This window comes from Motacilla alba, chromosome 8, assembly GCF_015832195.1.
Source record: "Motacilla alba alba isolate MOTALB_02 chromosome 8, Motacilla_alba_V1.0_pri, whole genome shotgun sequence".
Taxonomy (NCBI): Eukaryota; Metazoa; Chordata; class Aves; order Passeriformes; family Motacillidae; genus Motacilla; species Motacilla alba.
In genome coordinates this window covers 14,493,975-14,518,047 of record NC_052023.1, presented here as the reverse complement: position 1 = coordinate 14,518,047, position 24,073 = coordinate 14,493,975, and the positions used below count along the sequence as shown (strand labels likewise).

Below are 24,073 nucleotides of genomic sequence, written 5' to 3'. Positions count from 1 at the left end.
TTGTGTTTGTGAAAGCAGACTCAATGTGACTAGAACAGTATAAATAGGCTTAAGTGTATTTGACATGGTTTTATTTAGGTGAAGTATTTTAAAACTGAAAAACAGGAAGCTATTACTGGACTGCATGTCAGCTTCAATTACGATAAAAACATAATTGTTTGTCAGAATGATGCAGCAGCATTTGTATTTCTTTCCTGCAGGGCTGAATTATTTCACCTAGACTGGTGTCTGCTATTTAGATATTTAATTGAGAAAGTCTTAATCTACTATTAGGAATTCCATTGAAAGCTGATTATAATTTATATAATCTGTGAAAGGACATACATCAGTGGAAAGCCCTGCTTTAGATTTAGACAAATCTCATATGGTTTTAGTAATAATATCATCTTAGAATTTCATGTCAAAGGATTCCTGTTCTTCGCAATTACACTTGGCCCAAAAAGATTACCTTGTGGTATCACTGCTAGTTTAGCTAGGAGGGGAAAGGCAATAAAAGGCTAATTAATTTATCATCAGCAAATGGAAGGAAGCTTCTTCATGGTGCAATAATTGTCACTGCTATGCTGTTTCTGTAGAATTTATTATCTTCCTCTCTTAATGGATTAAGTAGTGCAAAGTAAACATGCTATGTGGATTTAAATGAGAAATGTATTTCCAGCATAATTACAGTATGCAATGTAAAATATGGTGTTATTACTATGTCATGTGCACTATTTGTAATAAAAGTGTAACCTTCTGAGGATAATCTACAGCTAAGTCTGATGTTTGGGCTGGATATGACCTGAATGAAAGGTGAAATGGTATGGAAGACCAGAAAACACCCTTCCTGCTTCCCCTACTGAAGTTGCTTCAGCTGTTGTTGAAGGGCTGACCTTCCTTATAGAACTGTGCTTTCCTAACACATACTGAAGAAAAGAAGAAGAGAGAAAAAAATTGTCATTTTTCTTTGTTTGCTGTCCTGAATTTAATGGATTAAGGAATATACTATAAATATGGTGCACCCAACAGAGAGAAAACACCTTCTAGCACCAGTTCTCAGAGACTGATGTAGTCAAACCTCTTCTTCTGTCTTCTAGGAAAGAGAAGACAGAAATTCAGTTTTGTCATTTTTGGAAAGATGGATAGGCTTGTAGGAGGAAAGAATGCAGAAATTAAAAAAAAAAAGTTTAAAAAGGTCTCTCTACTGTATCTGAAGGGTAGTCTCTCAACCAATAGTGTAATGCACTGACAGGTCTGCTCAGCAGACATGGAAAAAGGGGAAGAATATTCAATGTTCTTTTCTTTTTCTTCTCTTTCTTTGTTGTTAAAGGGAGAGCGAGGCAGCCCAGGACCTGTAGGTCCTCCTGGAGAAAAAGGTGTCATGGTAAGTTACACGTAATGTAAAATCCACAGTTAGGTTACTTATAAAGGCACTTTGGTCTCCAAAACAGTAATAAGTTCTCACCCTCCTAGCTGCGCAGACCTTGTGGAAGAGTAGTCTTTATGATGCATGGTTCCTACAAAGTTTCCCCCCTTGGCTTTATCCCCTCTGCAGTGACATTGCAAAGTGACCTGCTGAACGAAACAGCAGAGCAGCTGCCTTTTTGAAAAATGGCTCTAAGCAGGGAAAATTAAAAGGAGGGAAAGTAAAATAACCATTTCCTGTGTAAACCAGGGTAACCCAGGATATTCTAGTAGATAAACTAGTAAATATCATCACCTCTAATTCCACTGCCCAGCACTTCCCAAACAGCTCCTGGGTGCCACTCTTGTGGGAAGGCTGGCTTCCTGCCAGGAGCCCTTGCCCTAAAGCAGGACACAGCACTCCACGCAGCGCAGAGGTCACTCCATGGAAGGGTGTTGGGGTGCAGAAGTGAGAGACCATACACCTGTGCCCATGGCCATGTTCTTGTTGAAGTTCTCTAGAAAATGTGCTGCAGGCTTGGCTGTTGCTATAATAGCAATTTAAATAAATTGTCTTTTCTATGTTTAGAAACTGTCTTTTCTATGAAATTGTCTTTTCTATGTTTAGAAACTGTCTTTTCTGTGTTTTAAAACTGTCTTTTCTATGTTTAATTTTAGGGCTATCCAGGACCTCCAGGAGGCCCTGGACCTGTGGGGCCAGAAGGATTACCTGTAGGTATAGGGTGGTGCTTTGGTTTGATATAAAACGAGCTATTTTCAAATTGTCTTTTTGCTTTGGTGAAGCTAAGAATGGTTTCTAGTTTGTACTGTGGTCTATAAAACTGCCATGAAAATGTACCCATCCAGACAGAATCTGTTCACTTGCTCTTTGCCAGGATGATCTATGAGAGAGGAAAAAATAATTATAATATTTACTCATCCATTTAAAAATCATTCTGTTGAGACAAGTAGGGAAATGGAATTTTACAAGGATGGTTAATAATTGCATAATATTTTTAAAATTCATTGGTGCCTAATTCAGTATAAATAGATTCATTATGTGTTTAGTTTCATTGTTAATAAAAAATAAATTATATTTATAATCTGCTGTGTATAATTATTATAATTTGTCTACCATGGGTCTTCAATACAGATAAAAAAAATAAACATTTTTTCAGAAAATATTCATGCTTTTTAACATAATGCTGCTGAAATACAATTATCTTCTAAAAATTTTGGGATATTAGAAGTAATCTATCCAAAGTCACATCAGTGTTTTATAAAAATAATGTTACATAGAGTCTGTTAATTAGATTTTTCTACACAAATTGTACAAACATGATTAATTGAATTTGAACCATGAGTGAAAGCGATTGAATTGTTTTTCTTGCATTGATTGTTGCTCAAGGTGCATAAGCCTTGTAATTTTCAGGAACCTGTTTAGAAGACAATGAATAATAAGTTTGTTTGACATGTAGGGACCTTCAGGGGCACGAGGACCATCAGGGCCACAGGGACCTAAGGGAAGAAGAGTAAGTACTAATGCTCCTTTGTGTTACTCAGAGCAGAGAGTAGTGTGCTGCAAAGATGAATCTGGAATATAACCCATTTACAGACGCTCCCTTTGTCCTCTGGACTTAACTAGTTTGTATTAAAATCAGATAGATTATACTTGTATAGGAGGAAACAATCTGAATCTTCATTTCTCCTCACAGTGAAATGGGCTTTGCACTTGGTTTCAGCTGAGAGCAAAACTAGAACCAAGATGACCCCTTGACTCTTTTCTGTACTCATAAACATGCAGAAGTTGTCATTTATAACCACCACTGGGCTATTTCAATGTTCTAAGGACAATTTTCTTTACCTGCATTTAGTTCTTTGGAAATACAATCAAAATCTCTCAAACACAGTTTTGAGGGAGGCAGAAGTGTAATCAGAAGACACTGTGTGCTAGAACCTTGAACCTGCACTTGTTAGGTTGTCATTTCCATTTCACTTTTATCAGGGAAATAGAAACCCTTTTCTCACTGTATACAAAACACTGATCCAAAGCCCACAGCAGTGAAGTGTCTCTCGCCTCACCTACCAGTTTGACAGCATATCCATGATTCCTAAGAGACTTGCACAGCTCATACCAGGGGCTGGACCAGAGTTTCTTCACAGCTCCATTTATTCCTGAGAAACATGTCTCTATGATTTTAGCAGCACATCATGGAGTACAGTGCTTATAATTAAAGATCACTCAAAATAAATCCCAACTATCCCAAGCTCTGTGAAAGCTCAGTTTTGGAATTGTGGTTTATGCCTTTGCCTCTACCCAGCAGGACTGGGAATGTCTAATGAAAGAGGGTCAGAACAGACTCCCACTGAAGCCACTGAGAATTTTATCTGCTCTCAAGAACAAAATATCAGACCAAAAGTGGAATCTCACACAAGGAAAATATCTGAGGTGCCCTGAAAGCTGGGGTTGTCGTGTCTGGATTCAGAAAGAGAAGTGTCAGAATCCAGAGCTCTGTGTGGAAGGCCTCAGAAAATGCATACACAGTCAGATACAGAAGTTAAATGGAAGCATATGGAAATTTCCCTTCATTGTGCGTGGAAACAAGAACGTATCCTGTCTTCACAGCTGGAATCTGTGAGAAGTCTAAGAAGCTCTGACCCTCTACTTGTGCACTGTTACAGAATAGAATTCTTTCAAGTCATAAATTCTGGGCTTTTCAGCAATGGTTTTGCATCCAAGATTACCCAGCAGCTTACTTCTGTCTGAAAGTATCCAGCTGTTCACTCTCCAGTGCACCCAGGAGCTCTGGCCAGCTGAAGGCAGGCTGTCTAGAAGTCTATGGAGTATCTCACCCTTAGGGGATTCAGGGAATGTGCCACTGAGCACAGCACTAGCACAGAGCTTCCTCAGCTCATGCTTGAGAATTGGTGCACTTGGCTAGAATCATGTGGAAGGTTTATTACACTTTATCTTTTAGTCTTAATCTCATGAAAACACAGAGGGAGAGCACCATTTTGTAGATACTCCAATGGCAGAATGCCACTGAGGGTTAGAGTATCAATATGTAGGAGAAAGAACTTCTTTCCATGACCAGAGGGAAGAAGTGCATTAGTCTGGAAGCCTGGCAGTGTAAGGAGCCATGAAGTGGTTGTTGCAAGATCTTCTGTTGTGTTTGCTAATGTGTGAAGTAAACTACAATGTTAGAGACTGCTTTTACTTCATGCTATAATCTTAGACTAACACAACTGTAGCTTCTAGTTTGAGAGGAAGAGATTCTGTATCATTAGGTCTCACTTATGAAATGAATCTAAGCAAAATTCCCAAGAGCTGCTAAAATTCCTGGCATTTAGTATTCTTCAGATCGGCATTTGGCATTTTAAAGCTCAAAATAATTGGTTTCTCTGCTCTTACTTTCCTGGAATGCAGATCATGAAATTTGGACTTGAAAATGCAGATAAATGACACAGTGAACTGCTGTAAATTTAGGGTCAGGCAGCAGCAACTCATGTTTCTAGCAGCCAGTAGGGCTGTCCCTGGTTTAGTGGTATCTGTACTGGCATGAAAAACCTCAGCTGCCTGGGGATATTTGTGCTTTGTTTTAGTGAGTGATATCTTTCATATTTCTCACAGGGAAATATGGAAATTAGCAAATTGTGTGCTCTTGTGAAACAAGTGTCCAGGGTGGTACATTGATAGCTGAATGTTTATCTCTCTCAATTGTTTGAAGGAAGTGAGAGTAAATTGATGTAGTTTTCTAATATTCTTCCATATCAGCCGCCAAAAAAGAGAAGTAGCTATGTATTGTGTTTGTGTTGTTTCTGCTCTTCTTGTATTTGAGAGACAGGATAAGAAAGAATAAAAATAGTTAAATTGTGCTTTTTACCTTCTTAGATGAACTTTTTCTCAGATTATCATCCTAGAGTTTTCAATGTAAAATGTTCCATTTTAGAAACAGAGCTGTACACATGCCAAAGAAAAAAGCAGTAGCAATCATTTGGCAGCCTCCCTCCCCAGCTCTCTTGCAACCTAATTTAAATAACAGCAGGCAAATCAAGTATATCTCTCATTCTGTACTAGCTATAGTAAGAAATTGTACAATCCAATTCATCTGTGCCAATAAGGAGTCACACCATACTATTTATAGGAATGTTATTGTGTGCTTTTGTCAGGATATTAAATTGCCTTTCCCTTGGATTCCTGCCCTATGTTCTGTGGCTGGCTAAAGGAAAGCACGGCCCAGAGGATCATGTTGCTTTCTGTTACTTTGCTTTCAATTCAAAGTCATATAGTAGAAGGTTGGTGTTTTAAATGGTTGGCTTTTTTGCTTAACTGTTGGTGATGAGATCAGTTGTCATGGGCTGCCAAGGTGAGCTCCACTGAAATGGAGATGTGTGTGAGTGCCAGAAAGGTTTTGGTCTGTTGTGTGCACAACACAGACTAAGAATCTCATGCAGTCTTCTGACAGGCCTGCTTCTCAAACTGCAAGCCATGATCCTCTTTATGATTAAAATTATGTCAGAAGTGTTGAAAGAATTTATCTGGTAATTCTGAATGATAGAAGATATAACCTAGGAAGACAATTCCTCATTACACAAATCTGTAAAATGGAAACATGTCCTTTTTTTCCTTTAATATTGAATCTTGAGATGCTACCCTCTGGTCAGCTCTGTGGAGAATGCACAAAGAGAAATGACAGGTCACATATCTAAAAATTCTGAGAAAATCTAAAACTATCCTGCAATTGCTTAACTTGATGCTGTCAATTTCCCCCTTCCTTGTGTCGCTATAGGTGGTTCTTCCACGGGTTTTCCTTGAGCTTCTGTCCCTTCTACCCCCACAGCTGAATGACCTGTCCTCACTCCATCTCAGTTTCTCCTTGTCCCTTCTCCTCCTGTTCTTTGAGACATTTCAGATCAGGGAACAATAAATCTGCTAAATCTGCCTTGAATTCTATCACAACCGGTATCCGTGTTACACATTGCAGTGGCAGAAACTACAGAAGAGCAGTAACATGAAACTAATTTGATCAGTACATTTAGCTTTCTTTTGAATTATGCTGTGTAGTAATTCAACAGTTGAGTTACCCAATTGCATAATCTTAACATGTGTCCCAATAGAAACGTTTTTATAAAAGCCTCCTTTGGAAACACCACCAGTGTTCCGTTTCTAATCTCTGAGGGCACTGAAGTCACAGATTTTTTTTCCATAGACTTCAGGATTGTTTGGTTTGGGACCTTTCACATTGAGTGACGTGCAGCAGCTCAGTGTTGTCTCCTGTAGCCTCTTTTCTCTCTAGCCCAAAAAAATGCCTGTTATTGCTCAGTCCTGGCTTACACCAAAACAAAAAAAGGTGGCCAGACTAGCCCGAGGATTGCCTCACAAAAGCTGTGTCCCAAACTACAGAGTATTTCATACAGCTCTCCCTGCCTGCCCTTTTTCCTTTTCCTATGCTTTCTGTGTTCTTCTGTGCTGGCCAGAAGTGGCAGTGCTGAAATGATGACAGATGAGTTCTCATGGGATATTTCTGGTTTTGCCAGAGGTTGTGGTTATATATCAGCTCACAGGAAAGGCCTGTTCCTGAGAGGTTTTCTTTTCAGGAGAAAAGCCTAAATGATTCTGGATACACACTGTTCCTGAGTTACCAGTCAGCCATTTTCACTTTTGCTCCAGAGAAAAATGTTCCAACAGAGGTTTTGATATTGATCAGTGAGTCCGAGTCAGAGAGAACAAATTCTGGTATGTTTTTTCTCAAAATATTCAAGAGAGATATGGAAGTCACAGATATTTTTGGAGGGAAAGTAAACTAAATTAACTCAGATGTGCTTCCAACAAAGTAATTTTACAAGCCCCTATTATTATAATTTAGAACAGTCTTATGATTGAAAATCAGTCATGGTTGGATGCCCTTCACTGTAAACCATGACCCAAGATGTAAGGCTCTCTACAACTCAGAAATGCACCTTAGAAATGGAGATTGTTTTCCTCTAGGCACTGCCATAGTAGTGTACTAACTCCTTCTGATGCCAGCCCAGCCCAAATGCCACCAGGAAAGCTGTTATGTCTCATCCTCCCAATGCACACTGCTGTAAAGAGCCTGTCTTGATACTTATCTAGCTCTTCCTTGGAAGTGGTCATTAGTTTTAAGTTGTTATTAACTGGTTTTAATTTAATGTTCCATACCTAAACAGTCATGGCTTTTAGACTCATGGAAATAACTTCCTAAGTCAGCATGGATAAAATATTATTTTCCATTTTGCTCATTACGTAATTAAGGATTTTTCATTTGCTTGTAAGCGAATGGATTTAGATTACCAATCTTAAATAATAAAACTCTGAATATTTTGGCAATAGGTTATTTGCTATATTATGCTACAATAATATAACAGGTTATCTTTGTTCATCTATTGCTTATAAAGATTAATTTACAAAAACATTTTAGTCAGAGCACAATAGTTCACAATTATAAATGTCTTCTAATCTTGCCTCAAACTGGTTTACTAGGGAAAGAATTTTATCTGCTTTTTTTAGAGTCTTACTAGCAGGATTAATTTTTGCATATACATCTTAAAATGTGCTCAAAAGCAAGCACTCTGTATATCCAGTGATTATCTAAGTCCTTCTAAGTTCATGTCTGTTGCATGAGTACAAGGTGGATGAAAAAAAGAGCAGAAAATATCAGCCTGCCATCTGGCTCCAACAGAGACACTGAATGTTTTGTTTACCTACTTTTTAAAAAATCTTTCTTGTTGAGTTCATAATTCAACAAACCAGAAGCTTATTTTATTCTTTGAAGCTTTATTTCACACTTGACTCACAATGAGAATTGGTTTTCATGCTAATAAAATGTCTCCCCTCTCCTAAAGCTTATGTAACATCTCCTTAATGACAAGCAAAAATAATGCATAATTAGTATTCCAAATCACTTGTTCAATATTTAGGGGCCAAGAGGTCTTGATGGTCCTCCAGGAGAACTGGGAACAGAAGGTGTTAAGGTGAGTGTTTGCATTGCTCAGTACTATATAAAACACTGAGGTAGACCATAACAGAGAAAATTAAACAAACAAAAAACCTCCAGCCCATCATGGCAGAAGCCAGTGATTTCCATTTAATCCAAGAGATTTGCAGATTTCTGGCTTTTCCAGGTACTTTGAGGCATTTTCTGTAGTTACCCAACATTTAAACTCACAGTAACTGTATGCAGTTTATCAAGCAAATGTATGTAGAATTTACACATTGTTTGTGTTTCTCAGGGAGAAAGAGGTGATCCAGGAAAGAAAGGAGTTCCTGGGCTCATTGTAAGTATTGCAGCCAGTGCTTGTAGTAAGTTATAACACAGTAACTGATTTCTGAGCTGTGTTTGGTAATTTGATTTTGATATTTCTCTTTAACCAGGGTAAAGCTGGAAATCCAGGAGAAAGAGGAGATCAGGGTGCACTTGTGAGTATGAAATTCACTAGTACTTCCACCAAAAAAAAAATCCAGATCTCATACTTTGTTTGACACTTGGGTATGAGGAAGTTTATCTGTTTCAGAGCAGCTGGGAAACTCTGACAGTTTGCACTTATTCATACAAAGAACCAGGGACAGAAATGCAGTTTTAAGGTTGAAAGTCTTTGTAACATAGAACAATAATTCTTTGATAGAATTTGGGATAGGTGTGTGTTATCAATGTAAGGATAAATGTAGAAATGTGTTAAATGAATATCATGTATAGGAGAAAATTCTTTCTTTTAGTGCTTCTTTGAATGGAAATCTAATGTGTTATATTTGAGGCTTTTTTTACTAAGCATGATATCAGTCCAAGTTGTACTGGATTTTCAACCAAGAGAGAAGCAGAAAAACAAAAACAAAGCAGTAACGGTGGTGATTTTGTTCTGCAGTTGAAACTCAAAATGTTGGTTGTCACCACACTTCTCTTGCCTTTTCTGGTCAGATTTAGCAGCTTGTTGCCTCTCACATTTGACACAAGGGGTTTTCATTTCCCCTTCATTCACTAGAACTTTTAGATGTATTTATATACACAGAAATAAATGAAGCAAAACCTCATTGGGCTAAAATGATGTGTACTAGCACATTTATTGCAAAGTGCAGGACACTGAACTATTACTCCTCCAGCTACAGTTTCTAGAAGACAGTGTGAGAAAGAAATGCTATGAGAAATGTTGAGCAAAGTGTGCTGTGAACCTTCCTGATTATCTAAAGTACAGCCCCTAGGGCAGTTTGGACATACAAACAGCACATGGATCTAAGGAGAATTACAATGAATGTAAACGGTGGTTCAGCTAAGATTCAGTTGTATGTAAAAGAGACTGAGGAAGGACTTATTCAGGACTCCCTCACCTGCAACAGAAGCCAGTGATATGTCAATGCATGTCAGAAAAAAAGGCTGCACATATTTCATGGGTGTTTCTGTGTTAGTTACTGTGTGAGGAAAAACAAGAGAGGAAGTGTCTGTTCAGAATACGAAGGAGCTTCTTTCCAGTGTTTTTTTATTTTATTTTAATCTTCCAGGGTTTGCTTGGGCCTCCAGGAGCCACAGGAGACAGAGGACCAATGGGAGAGCCAGTAAGCTGATCCTTATGCCTGTTTGAAGTTTTTCCATGTATTATACAAGCTTCCTGACAGCTCAAGCTCCATTTTACTAAGATCCAGTATTGCCAGCTGTGGTTAGGCAGGAATTGTGGGGTGATTGCTCCAAAACTGCAGAGCTGGAGTGTGTCTCCCTTGCTTAGTGTAACTTGTTCATAAGGAGACCTGTTAATCTTGTTGGGAAGCTCTGTAGTAAGGGGGGCACAACATAAGAGCATAATAGAACATAGACCACAGTATAATGTGGCTTTACACCACATTGAGCTAGAAATCTGTGTTATGTATTAAGTAAATGTATGTGGCAATACTTTAGTGGTATTGTTTTAGGCAAATATTAGGATTGTTGTTCAGGAACACAGGGACCACATCTATTTGGCAGGTTAAATTTTCAAGAAGAGCCTGCTGTAATAAACCTCAGACATTCCTCTGCTGGATGGATTCTTGTTACTGTGTCAAAGCCACGCTCACTTTCATGCGGCTAATATTGTTACAGAAGATCAGGCAGAACCTGCAGCAAATATATGCACTGACCTGCAAGATATAGCTGTGACAGGAATAGTATTGCAGCACCATCTCTGGGGGTAAATCAGATTATGTAAATACAATAAAAGAATATATGCTGTCTAAGTGGGATTCGGGAGAAGGCTCCCATTTTCTGGTGCAGAAATCTAGTAGAGTTGTCAAAAATTGTGTGTTTACATTGCTTCTGGAAAGCAATTTGTACAGTAAATTGCACATAGTTAATTTAAATCTCAAAAGTGAAGTGTTGATAAAAATTATATTACTTTTAGTATTATTAGTATGTAGTATTTTTATAATATTATTTCTAATAATCCATGTTTACAGGAAGTAATTGCACATTTTGAAGGCTAGAAAAACCCAAAAAATTTTTCTTTAGGATAGAATTGCATACTTAACTCAAGCTCCCAACTGTAGGAATGGCAAAATATTTCATAGAAAATGTGTTTTTTCCAATAGTTATCACTGGATTCCTGTTACTTCATCTCTTTCCTTTGTTATATCTTATCTTCATGTTGCAGCATCTGAGAGCCTTACAATGAAAGGTTTATATGTCAAATTCCTGCAATTTTCTGGCCAATTCTGAATTTTCATATCAGTAGCATGCCTGTCTGCCTTACCTAATCCAAGTGGTCTACTCCTGAGCAGCCTACATTTCTCTTGTGCTCACCATCTTCGAAACTACGTGTTCGCTGTCAGAAGAAAAACTTACCCTGTGAACAGGGTATCTTTTCTATCAAGTGCTGAAAGAGTAAAATGTCTTCAGAGGAAGGTCTGTGGAGTTTGAAAGAAGTGATAAAAGGACAGGAGATGTTGCACAACAAAACGCAGGGCCCTTTTTTCTTAGCTGTCTATCCAAGCAGCTTGATTTCATCCTCTGTCAGCTGGTCACTGTGTGGAAGCCAGCTGCTGAGGGTTTCTGGCCCTGTCACTAGTTCTACACAGAGCAGAAAAGCCCGAATTGTTGGTGGAGGAGCAGAGAAATATGAGCAATTAGAACTATTTGTATTAATAGGATTGATCTAAATTGCACTCAAACTTTATCTACTTGTCAGAGATTTCAGTAATATCCTTTGCAAGTTACCTGATGTTAATGGTTAAAAGGAGGTCCCATACTGCTATAAAATTTTGGCTTCTGAAAGTCTCAGGGGAAAGATACATTACTGATCCAGCAGCCTTATCTCCATGGTAATATGAAGAAATATTTGATTTGTGAAGCAAACTGAAGCTTTGTGACACTTGCCTAGTGGAATTCCATGGAGTTTCTGCAAATGAAAATCAGTTAACTTAGTTTAGGACAAAGTGAATTATCAAAGGGAAGTAACTGCAGTTTTAGTTGTTCCTATTTAAATGAAGATAGAGGTAAAATAGACGCATCTGCTGGAATTCTGTCAGTAAGATGCAATTTACATTGTTTTTACAAGGGAAGAGAATATTCACAGGTCAACAGGAGGAGCAAACCCATGTGCAGAGCCTGTAAGAGGAAGTGAAACAAAATAAGAGTAAATATTTGTTTAAAAGGCTTCTGTAATAAATAGAAGCAGCATCTTTCTTTTACATGAGAATTGTAGATCAAGAAAATGTTTTGAATTTAGAATGTTTAGACACAGATGAGTCCCAAAGGGATAAATAGATATGAACTTCCTTGAAGTTCAAAGACTGGTTACATGCAGAGAGCTGATTTATCTGGACGTACATTCACAGTGGCTGTAGAATCAGCTGTAAGCTGCTACAGACAGCTTCTCCTCCCCAGCACACAAATCCTGCTCCGTGAGTTCACATCTTACATGTGCAGAGAATGTGAACATGCCAGTTTGGGAAATGATCCCTGGGTGCCACTGCAGTAAATTTACTCCTTACATGTAAGGGTTATCATAAAATGCTTTTGCTATAGTTACCAGTACTGCTAAGAAGGCTCCAGCCTTTAGTCTGTTATGCCTCAGTGACTGTTCTGTCCATGGTGAAGTAGTTGTTTTCAGTTAATTCCACACCAGACTGTAGGCTTTTCCACAAAGCAAACCAGACAGTCCAACAAACCTTAATTAAACAAAGTCTCAGTTAGTCAAGCGAAGAGCTTAGTTCTGACAATAATTTATTTTTGATCTAAAAGAAAAGACATCTGTGGTATTATTTGAGATCTGTTATTTCAGTGCATCAAGGTCGGTACCATATGCCATCATGGAACTTGGTCACACTGTTGGATTGAACACTCTACAATGTAATGTAATGTTAATTGAATAATGCATCCAAAATTTTGTTTAATGCCAGGGTCCAAGAGGACAACCAGGGGATGCTGGCCCTATTGGAGAAACAGGTTTTGAGGTGAGATTTTAATCACTTATATAGCAATTACAAATACTCAAACAACTGACTAATACTGGACAATAGGTTTATAAAAAATTTTTATAAACCTGCAGCTGACTTAAATATCATGAGCTAGTCAGAGACTTACTTAAAGCTGCTACCAAAGAATGTCTAAAATAAGTAGCTTGTTCTGTTGTAAGCACTGTCTTTGAGCATATAGTTATGACATTTGCCATAGAAGGTGAAAGTTTAATTGAGCAAAACATTTTTTGAAAGCTATGTTCCCCTTGCAGTCAGCAGTAAAACACTATCAATCATATGTTCTTTCAATTTGTAGATAAAGAAAAGCAGCTGTAGAAAGCGTTCTTGCTCACTTCTGCTTCTGTTTTTAGCTTTATTTTTAATATTTCACTGAGAGAAATGTGACAGAATGTATTAGCAGCATTTGTAATGAAGTACCTGAGAGATGAGCTCACTTAGAGCAGTAGGGATTTGGCTTATTCAGAGAAATGCTCTTCCTCAGTCACCCAAAATCCAGACTTCTGACTAGCTACTAAGAAAAGGTTTATGTGTAAACTTTACAAAAAGCAGTCTGATATCATCAACTCCTTAGGGCTGAGGCCTCCAAAAAGGGTTTAGTTCTTTAAAGGCTGTGTCTCCTTGGCTCCAAGCCTAAACAGAGCTGAAGTTGTCAGTCAGATTTGCAGAAGATAGAGGCTTTGATGGTGAAGGGTGCAGGCGTAGTGGTACTGCTGAGTCTTCAATATGTTCCTGACCCGCACTGTATTTCCTGAGCTCCTTCTATACCCTTCTTTCTTTTCTGTTTGGCTCTAGAAAGAACAAAGAAATGTGTTGTCTAGATTTGATTTTTCAGACCTTCATCTTTCCCAGTGTCTTAGGCCATTCTTCTGCTTCAGTTTTGGGTGTATTATTTAGTTGTTGCAAAATAATTAATGTAACAGTAGCTCTTGTACCATGCAGGGACCTCCTGGCCCTGAAGGAGAACCTGGTCTGCAGGGGGAACCAGGCACAAAGGTAAATGTTGAAATTATTCTCTCTTAGGATGTTTATGTTTTCAAATTCTCATAAAAGCAAATCAGAGAGATCTGATTCATTGGCCAAGTAGACAGTGATCCAGGAAACAAGCCTTTAAGAAATATTGTTATTGTCGTGATGACTCCATCAGCTGTAAACCCTGTCATTGTTACAAATATTGTCCTTTAAAATTGAATGATTTTCCTTGTGATATCCAGGGAGACATTGGACCTGCTGGAAAGGCTGGAGAACCGGGTGACCAGGGTTTGAGGGTAAGCTGTGGACACAAATCTTCTTCCACAACAGAGAAGTATGTAATGAACAAAGTGCAGGTTGAGAAATCTTGATTTAACAGAAGAATTGGACAAGAAGCTATTTTCTGGTAGCCTCTTTTTTTAAAGAAAAAAAAACCCCAAACAAACAGTGTAATATTGTAGCAAGGTAAAAACAGTATTGACTGGGGAAGGGTGGCTTGAGAGCTGGTCAGCAGAAAAGGACTTGGAGATGCTGGTCAACAGCCCACCTGAACATGAGCCAGCTGTGCCCAGGTGGTCAAGAAGGACAATGGCCTCCTGGCCTGTGTCAGAAATAGTGTGGCCAGCAGGAACAGGGCAGTCAGTTTTTCCCTGTACTTGGCACTGGTGAAGTTGCACCTTGAGCTTTGTGTCCAGTTCTGGGTCTCATTTCAAAAGAGGACATTGAGGTGCTGGAGCATGTCCAGAGAAGGGCGATGGAGCTGCTGAAGCACAGACTTTGAGAAGCAGTTGAGAGAGCAGGGGTTGTTTAACCTGAGAAAAAGAAGGCTCATTTCTCTCTACAGCTACTGAAAGGAGGCTGTAGTGAGGTGGGGGTCAGCCTCTTCTGCCAGCTAACAAGGGATAGAATGGATGGCCTTAAGCTGTACCAGGAGAAGTTCAGATTGGAACATTCAGATTAGAAGTAAAATTTTCACTGAAAGAGTGGTTAGGCATTGGAATAAGTTGTCATGGGAGATGGTGGAGTCACAGTCTCTTGAAGTGTTTGAGAGGCATCTGGGTGTGGCACCATGATTATGGTGATGCTGGACTGATGGTTGGACTTGATGGTCTTGAAGCTTTCTTTCAACCTTGATGATTCTGTGTGATTCTGTGATTATAATGTTGAGATCTTTCTAATGGTAAATGGCCCTACAGTAAGTCTGTAAACATACCAATATAGTAGTTATCCACATAAACATGGAAGTTTCAGGACAGAACAGGTATATTTTTGAGGTTACTGTAATTACATGTTATACACTCTGAATCCAAACAAAATCTCAGTGCCACTGTCTAAATCTCCAGGGTTACATGGGCATAGTATTGCCTCTTTTTTCTAATGCTGATCATCTTTTGTGTTTTCTTGCATTGGATATTCACGGGCTCTGACACAGAAGATAAATAAACTGTAACAGCAATTAAAAGTTGTCCAAAAGATAATAAACTTGTATAAAACTAGTCAAGAAATATAGGCAATAACTTTGTTTTCAACTGTTTCTTTCTATAAGGGTGAACCAGGACCTCCAGGAGAAGATGGTGTTCAAGGAAAAGATGGTCCAAAGGTACATTAAACTTTTGCAGCAGATGTAAAGTACTCTACTTTAAGGACCCAAACCCTTTTTATCCTAGGTCAGCACCAGATCAACTGAGCCCAGTTGAGTACACTTAGTAACATAGGAGGTCCTGTAAAGTACAGGCTTTTCTGTATCTTTTGGGTACATATCTAGCTTGCAAGGGCTGCAAAGCTGAATGGCTTGACAAAGAAAAGCAAGCTTTACCTGAGTACAGCTTTTGTCTGTCGTGACTAAAGTGCTGGAGAAAGCAAGCCCAAGGCTGCTCTGCTCCCCAAATTAGATCAGTGCTGTGCCAGGGACTGTGGCAGGTGCCAGGATGGGGGCTGTCATAGAGAATAACCTCAGATACTTGGTGATGGATGAGGCAAAATGTGGCTGTAGGGGTGTAGGAATGGGATAGAAAGGGTTTTACCCTAATTTAGAGCCTCATCTGAATTTGACTGGTAAGGTTCACATCAGTTTCAGTGTGCTTTTTATTCAAACTCAGAGATCCAGATTTCCCTTTGCTTATGAACAAGTAATTCTGTAGAAGCAGACTGACTAAGGGATTTTTGGGGGTTTTTTCACTGTGTTTTAGGGAGACCCTGGAGACCAGGGACTTGTTGGAGAAAGTGGTGAAAAAGGAGAGATGGGATTACCAGGAATTGCTGGACCCCCTGGTGAACCTGGCCTAATGGGAATTCCTGTAAGTGTTTCCTGGTTGAAATGGACTTCTTGTTTGTTTGTTTTTAGCAAACAAAGTTAATTTTTCTTTCTTCCTTCATTTTCAATTTTTCTGGTTTTCTATGTAATTAGAGAAGACGGTATTTAAATAAGCTTCCAACGTGGTTCAGGGTTGGTAGAGAGAGGAGACAAATGCTTTTCCTATCTTAAATATGGGACCTCTTGGCAAGTAGTGATTCCTCACCATCTGTCATCCAGACGCACGAACCATACAACCTGGAGCCTCTCACTTCAGATCTCTCCTCTCCAAACAAGAGCATCAAACATGCACAGATCAAATAGTAGACAAGCATTAGAATTCACCGGCAACATTGTTAGATCAGTTTGCCTATTTGTTCTGGCATCACTCCTAGCAACTAAAATCCATCCATGAAATTGTATGCAGCTTCTTCATGAGAAATAACTTTGGAGCACAGCTTCCAAAGCAAGTATTGTAGCTTTAAATCAGACCAGCTTCCCTTACCAAAAACCATCACGGTCTCATCTGCAGTCCTCTGGCTGCCTTCTATGTAGCTCTTATTGATGGTGGGGTCTGACAAAACATTGGTTGCAACTCCAGCTGTTCACAGCTGGGAGCACTGTCCACTCTGTCCTCTAAGCATTAGTGCTACATTCTGCTGTCTTTTGTCCTGGGTTGTTCACTGTTGACTACTTTTCTAGGAAACGAAAAAAGTGTTTTTTTAGTTGTTGGCACCCTTAGTGCACTGCAGAACAAGTTTTGTTTCTTTGACTCTATTTTGAGTTGGTAGTTTTGGGGAACATTGGAAGTTTCATATGTTGAAATTATTGTAAAACAGCTCAGCCCTGGCACACACTTTTTTTAATCATACTTGTGTACAATAATCAACATCAGCAGTGATTTTGTGCCTCAGTGAGACAGGCAGTTCTGGCAATTCGATTTTTGGGAGGATGTGGTTAGGGAGGGATTTTTCACGTTTTTGTTCTACATGTTCCAAAGGCAGCTGTAGAGCTGCCTTCTCCACTAGTCCTCCCTGGCATCTGGGAGGGTACACATCACAGTTTTGGTTTGACCTCATTCCAGGGATGCAGACAGATCATAACATCCTAGTCTAAACACGGAAATCATTTTCCTATCGCCCATTGTCTGAGGGTTTCATTGGAGGTGAGAGCAATACTTCATTTTCCTTAAACAGTAGCTTACAAATCAACAAATAAGCTTCACAAATCTGTAAAGTAACATTTTCTGTGTGGACAAGATTTAATGGGGTTTTTTTCTCCCTTATTTTCAGTGCATTTCCACTACTTTGATAAATAATCCCTGAAACTTGCCCACTTGTTTATGCTATAATTTGAGACAGCCCTACTGACTTGCTTAAAGACACATTTTTCCTCCCACCTCTCTGCTTTACCAAAGCCTACTTAGTTATGCATTTCGGAGCAGAGGTTAAACATGTTTCCAGGCCTTTCTCAATAATTTCTTTTTCTCTCCCTAATAAATCTATAGGGCCCTGAAGGAACACCAGGAAATCCAGGTCAGAGGGGCCGTTTAGGAAAGAAGGTAGTATTTTTCATCTTTCCCAGTTCCCTTCCTTTTATCTGAAATTCAAATTTACATTACAGAATTCCACTGAACCAAAACTATCCCTGTTTTTTGTCATGCTTCAAGCCAATTTTTTACTTATTAGCCATAGCAATTAGAATTGTCATCATTCTGCAATCAATAACATTCAAGGTCTTAGGAAATTTAAATTTGTATCAAGATGTGGTTTTGCAACTCAGAGCATTTTCTGCTTTAAGCTTTGACTAAAAGAAAACAAAAACATAATGGGAAGGCTTTAGCAGAGACTCTTTTATACTGCAGAGTTCTGGGCTCAGACATTCTAATAACTACAGTAAATAACATACAGTAAATGTCGTACCTATTAAATAATGCTGTTACACATTTTGATTAAGTATCAACTGCATTTTGAAACTTAGTGTCAATCTCTTAGTATTTCTAATATAATAATACCTACAGGGGGAAAAGGGGCAGCTTGGCCCTCCAGGAGAAACTGGACCTGCTGGTGATTCTGGCCAACCTGGAAAAACTGGTCCTAAAGGTGCAAGAGGAACTCGAGGTCCCATGGTTAGTGCAAAGCATGCTTACTTACAGAGCTCTTTCAGCACCAGAATGAGACCTGTTCACCTTTCCAGACAGAAACCTGGGGCATGGATATGGAAGGAGCCACCTCAAGCTTTTGGTCACCTGACATTATGGGAGTGGGATGGCAGAGCATACCATGGAACACTCATGTCTCACACTCCACGTAAAACCTCGCTGCTGTGGATGTTTATAAACCTTTCCAGTTCCAAGAACAAAAATCAAGGGGTTTGCTATCACATACCATCAGCCTTAGCCATGGCTGAAACAAAGCACTTCAGATGAAAGCTACTACTCCTATCAAACAGGAATCTGGTCCAAAGTTAACTGAATTAAGTCTATTCTATTAACTTATAGCTCCTTTCATAGTAAGCTCCCCAAGCTTGCTCCATAGTGTGTGACAGATACACAGAAGCACCCAGGCTCCACACTAGAGAGGCAAAGTGCCTGTCTCAGTCCTGTGGCCACTGAATGCAGCAGTGTGCTCCTGAGCACATGAAGTGCAGAACCAAAGTTTTCTATCTAATGGCAAATATTTTCAAGGGAAGGAGTCAACTGTCTGAGGTGATAACCCCCCCACACACACACTTCCCTTAGCATACTAGCACTTATAAAGAGAGTTCTTCCTCACCTCTCAAAGCTCAGATCTTTTTGATTTAATTATGCACAAAGACTACAAGTTTAGGATTCAAAACATTGACCATTTTTTCCACATAGAAATTAAAAGCCCAATATTCCTTAATAAATGAAGTAGGACCTGCAAGAAAGTTGTCCATGGTGTCAAATGTCAATATATCAAGATTTTTCCAAGTGCTTACTTTATATAGTAGACATTGTTGTAGCACTCTACAAAGGAGCTCATTTCTCTCTCTCTGATTACTGCATTTAACAGGGCCATCTAGGAGGAATGGGACCTGAAGGAGAGCCAGGAATTCCAGGTTATGGGGTACGTTTTTTACTGAATTCAGGTATACATACATCCCAAAGTAAGTCTGTGGTACTCTAATTTCAAATATCCTAGGAATCTGTATCTAGACTACACAAATATTTTCAGGACAGCCAGATACTCACATATGTTTATATGGTGTGTTTGCCTACTCAGAAATGTTAGCCTTAAGCAAGGATGCCTGTTTTTTGTTAGTCTGCTCACAGGGAGATTTTACCACAAACTTTAAATTGTTGTTTATCCAATATATCTCACCCCCTCTGAATAAAGTTCCTCTAAAACTGCTACAGCTATTCATTATAAAGAGTGTTCAGCAAACACCACCACCTCTGCTTACTTACCTGGCCATGTAGTTTCCATTTAAGTAACAGAAACTGAATGAGGTTAGTTGAAGGACATGAAATATTGTAGCTTTCACTGAAAAATAGCTGTGAAAATCATCATAGGTGGACTGTGTCATCCTCTGTTTACAGAGCAGATTGTCCAGTCTCTTTTCCAAACAAAAACACCCATCACTGACCCTAACCTTGAAGCAAGAACCAGCCCAGCTCCATCACCTGCATTAAGCCCTATCAGAACATGTGGTTTACCAAAGTGCAGAGGACTTTTTCTGCACACAGTCCATTTTCTGCCATTGATTTGGTTGTCATGACATGATTTAGAATAATTTTCAAACAGAAAAAGAAATGCAGCAAGTAGCTAAAAGAAATTGTGGAATTAATTGTTTCTTTAATTATTTGTTTTAAAATAATTTGTGTTTGGTTTGCTTCTGCAGGGTCACCAAGGTCCTCCAGGGCCCTCAGGGCCCCCAGGCCCCAAAGGAGAGAAGGTATGAACATGGGTTTTACTGATCTGTTTTGTGAAGCTATAAAGGGAGGAAATGTTACTGCACACCCACTGTTTTCCACAGCAAGCAGCAAAAGCCACCATTTGCAGTATTTGTTAGTACTGTCAAAGACTTGGAAAAGAAATGCAAAGTGAGGAAATGGGTCATTCAGAGCTGGAGTCCAAAATTATACTGTTAAAATGTTTGAGGTTTTAAAGCACAAGGTACCCATTGTGCAAAACACAGTCTATTGTATCAGACAGCACCATTGCCCTTCGTGAGCACTGCTGACAAAAATAATCAGTGCAGAACCAGCTAAATATTTACTTAACTCTGAGTCTGTGAGTACACCCACAGATTTGCCTGAAAGTCCAGCTAGGATGGACAAATGTCTGTGGTTAATATAAAATGTTAGGGACAGGATGTGGCCCCAGTACTGCTATTTTAGTGTCAAATTTATTGTTTTCTTCTCAAGTCTCTAATCCTGAAAACAGATTTGTATGCTCACTGAAGCCTGTGTGACCCCAAGAAGGCAGGTACATGGATTCACTTCATGAGGGTTGGATTGGAGCTGCTCTTGCCACAGAGCTACAACCTGGAGGGAGTTTTGCAATAAATACTGTGAATAGGCATTTAGTGGCTGATGTTGTAAAAAGGCTTTGATATGATTTAAGAAACAATAACTGAAAACTGATTTGTTGACAGCTAGGTGTTTAGGTTGCTGGATCACTTCTGAAAAACTACTTTGACGCACTGTAGAAGTCCTTAATCATATTTAAAATGTGATTCTCTTTGCATTACTATTGCTAGGTATCATCTGGAGTAGATAATCTTTTGTTTATTAACTTGGATGGCAGTTATTTCATATTTAAATTTTAATCAACTTCAGACTTAATGTTGGAGTCTTCTGCACTCTTGTTTTTCTTTCTATTAAGTGTATTTCTCCAAATAGTGGAAGAAATTTTCTTTTTTCCCCTTGTCAAATATCCTGTTTATCCTTTTTTCCATTAAATAGAGACACCATTACATGGATATTGTTCAGTCAGTTGTTTTTTTTTTTCTTATAGCTGCCTTTGAGAATAAAGCAAACATTTAGGTTTTTTTAGTCCTTAATGTCTTTGGGACATTTTGGTGAATGTTAGAATGGTGTTACCACATCCATGATACTAAACCATAAGCATCATATTCACTTTTAGCATCTATACAACATCTTCTCTGCTTTTTATTAGCATTAGCTTTTTATTTGAACTTATGTGTATGGTAGATGAAGTTGAACTTCCAAGTTAACATTTTTAATACTTCTCTTTGGTTTAGGGTTACCCAGGCGAAGACAATACAGTCCCTGGACCACCTGGGCCCATAGGTGAACCAGTAGGTCTTTCTTTCTCAAAAAAATTATTCTAGTGCATCTCAAGACAAGAGAAAATGCGTTTATTTCTGAAGATCCATATTCTTGTCTCAGGAATCAGTACAAAAATACAGAATGATGGTCCTTTAATGAGTAATCTCAGTCTGAAAATGCTGTTGTGTGCTCTTTCCTGCTTAAACATCTGTGCCCTCTATTTAATTACACTAATGCCATTCGTCTGTGTTTAGATCAGCACATTTTAGAAAAGAATTTTACCCTCTCTGTTTACCCTGAGTTATATATAAATTGCTTTACTAATGCAAAACATGTTTAAAAACATGTTTTGATTCATTTCATTATCACTGCAAATTAATTCAGCTGATTTAGAGAACTGCATTTTGTAACCATTTTTGTACTGAATTCATATATGGAGTGTATCTCTGCAGCATTTACAAACCTGTCAAAATTATCAGAACAAACTTCAGAATTTAAGCAGATTCTGAGTACAGCAAGTTATTTCAGAAAAGAATCCTATTTTTAATGGATATGTCTTACAGAAGCCATAAGAGAGTTTTCCTTGCATGTCTTGAAACCAGAGTGACTTCAGATTTATCCATTCAGATTTTAACTCCATATATATATTTATATATAAGTATAAATCTGGAGAAGTTCCACTGAGGTCAATTCTCCCTCCTGTTTCATTAAGCACCATGTGACATTTATCTTGTAGCTTCTAATCTTCAGTTACAAAAAATTTTAGACTGTGGCTACTGTGTGACTGCAGTGCATTCTGTTTAGAAAAAAAATCATGTTTATTCCTTTAGGCAAGCTACCCTTTATGTTCCTGTTCCTCAGTTCTCTCTCAGTGGTTAGTTTAAGAGAAATCCCAGCTTTCTGTTCATATTTCACTGCAGCATTATATTCAGTTCAGCTGTTACAGTTTGCTCCCTGGTTTGCTCTCTAGGGTCAAAGTGGTGAACGTGGAGATAGAGGAGAACCTGGTGATGAGGGCTACAAGGTAATACCTCTTGGGTTTTAGTCTTTTTATTGGAGCATGGCATGCTCTGCAGACATGTGGAGTAGTAATGCAGCAGCAGTGTCATCTTCCCTCACCAGTGTGCAGGGATGCCTGGCTGGTCCCTCACTGCACTGCTGCACTCCTGGAACAAATTGGAGCATCTTTCCTATGGGGACATGGGAGCTGCAACTCCTCAGCTGGAGGAGACTCCAGTGACCTCAGTGTGTATAAATAGCTGATGGGAGGAAATTGAGATGAGGTAGACAGACTTGTCTCTATAGTGACCAGTGACAGGACAGGAGGCAAAGGGCAAAAACTGAAACTCATGAAATTCCTTTTGAAATGTTTTATTCTTACTGTGAGGACAACTGAGCACCAGAACAGACTGCCCAGAGAGGTTATGGGGTCTCTGTCTGTGGGAATACTGGAAACTTGACTAGGCATGATCCTGGACTATCTTTTCTAGCTGGCCTTGCTTGAGAAAGAGTCACTTTTAACCTAAACAGTTCTGTGTTTCTGTAATACTGTATTATTTAACATTTTTCACTGAAATTTAAGCACTACTTATTTTAAATCTAATCCTAAAAAATTATTCATGAATTATATTCAGTCTTTCAGCACATAAAAATTGGATGGTAACTCATGCTTATCACTGATGCAGTTCACTGAAATACAAGAGAAGCAGTCCTTGACACAGAATATCCAAGTTACACAGTAATACAGACAGACACAGTAATAAATGCATGAACCAAATCTATGATTGCAGAAGTGCAGAAATGTTTAAACAATATTTAATTCCCACTTGCAGCTTGGAGCAGAGAATGTAAAGAATAAAAGCTCTGTAGAGTTTGATCTTGGAGATCTGACCATACTTTATGTAGGTTGTGTCAATGAATCTGGGTCCACCTGCCACCTTCCAGGATGGGCTTTACAAGGACATCTGCAGCTCACTGAGCATGGCAGCCTGAGTTACTGTACTGCAATATGTCCTATTTTCTCCTTCCCAGGGTCATACAGGTCTTCCAGGGCTTAGAGGACCTATTGGACAACAAGGACCTCCAGTAAGTATTTCAAACAAGGGAGATTTCCCTATTGACTGTTGAAAACGTGTTTCCATTTGCATTCAAATGATTCCTTGCATTTATTTATGTACGTTCTTTTCAAAGGGAGAGCCAGGTGAATTGGGAGAACAAGGACTAAAAGGAGAAAGAGGGTCAGAAGTAAGTAGAAAAAAGTAAACCAAAACTGCACTTAATTGGTATTTGTAGAATTTTGTTGTTCACTGGCTATCCTTGGAAAACTGCTCAATAAGGCTAAAACTGAGTGTTTGGGTTTCATTTTCATACTTGCAGGAGAAAAAAAAAATAAAGTGGAAAATTGCATAATGATCTTGGTTAGTAAATAGGTGTTATTTGATAGGTGAGTAGTTTTACTTTGGAATGATATCAAGCATTATGAGAAGCTCTTTTGGAAACGTTTGAGTGATATTTAATTATCCCCTAAAGTGGAGTTTCTTGTGTTAAAGTAGTTCTGGAGGCCAACTGGGATTTTGCTTCTCTGATCTGTAAATGAAGCCTCCTGGTACTGCACTGAGTTTTCAGAGACCTGGGAATAAGGAATTTGCTACAGAATACTAGAGCAATAATGACAGAGCAAGTCATGACAAAGATCAAAACCAAATCTTTCTCTTTA

General features: G+C 38.8%; 1 protein-coding gene across 2 annotated transcripts in view; it reads left to right on the top strand.

The window, feature by feature from the left end:
- Positions 1 to 24,073, top strand: part of COL24A1 (collagen type XXIV alpha 1 chain) — a 125,530-nt gene that overhangs the window by 81,177 nt on the left and 20,280 nt on the right. The window contains exons 26-45 of one of the 2 annotated variants that reach the window (XM_038144923.1): positions 1,310 to 1,363; positions 2,062 to 2,115; positions 2,862 to 2,915; positions 8,323 to 8,376; positions 8,635 to 8,679; positions 8,777 to 8,821; positions 9,896 to 9,949; positions 12,761 to 12,814; positions 13,778 to 13,831; positions 14,050 to 14,103; positions 15,354 to 15,407; positions 15,997 to 16,104; positions 17,608 to 17,661; positions 18,121 to 18,228; positions 19,136 to 19,189; positions 19,965 to 20,018; positions 21,330 to 21,386; positions 22,328 to 22,381; positions 23,389 to 23,442; positions 23,548 to 23,601. In XM_038144923.1, the coding sequence (XP_038000851.1) occupies positions 1,310 to 1,363; positions 2,062 to 2,115; positions 2,862 to 2,915; positions 8,323 to 8,376; positions 8,635 to 8,679; positions 8,777 to 8,821; positions 9,896 to 9,949; positions 12,761 to 12,814; positions 13,778 to 13,831; positions 14,050 to 14,103; positions 15,354 to 15,407; positions 15,997 to 16,104; positions 17,608 to 17,661; positions 18,121 to 18,228; positions 19,136 to 19,189; positions 19,965 to 20,018; positions 21,330 to 21,386; positions 22,328 to 22,381; positions 23,389 to 23,442; positions 23,548 to 23,601 (1,173 nt within the window). The remainder of the gene's footprint in view (positions 1 to 1,309; positions 1,364 to 2,061; positions 2,116 to 2,861; positions 2,916 to 8,322; positions 8,377 to 8,634; positions 8,680 to 8,776; positions 8,822 to 9,895; positions 9,950 to 12,760; positions 12,815 to 13,777; positions 13,832 to 14,049; positions 14,104 to 15,353; positions 15,408 to 15,996; positions 16,105 to 17,607; positions 17,662 to 18,120; positions 18,229 to 19,135; positions 19,190 to 19,964; positions 20,019 to 21,329; positions 21,387 to 22,327; positions 22,382 to 23,388; positions 23,443 to 23,547; positions 23,602 to 24,073) is intronic. The other variant, XM_038144922.1, reaches the window with a different exon arrangement.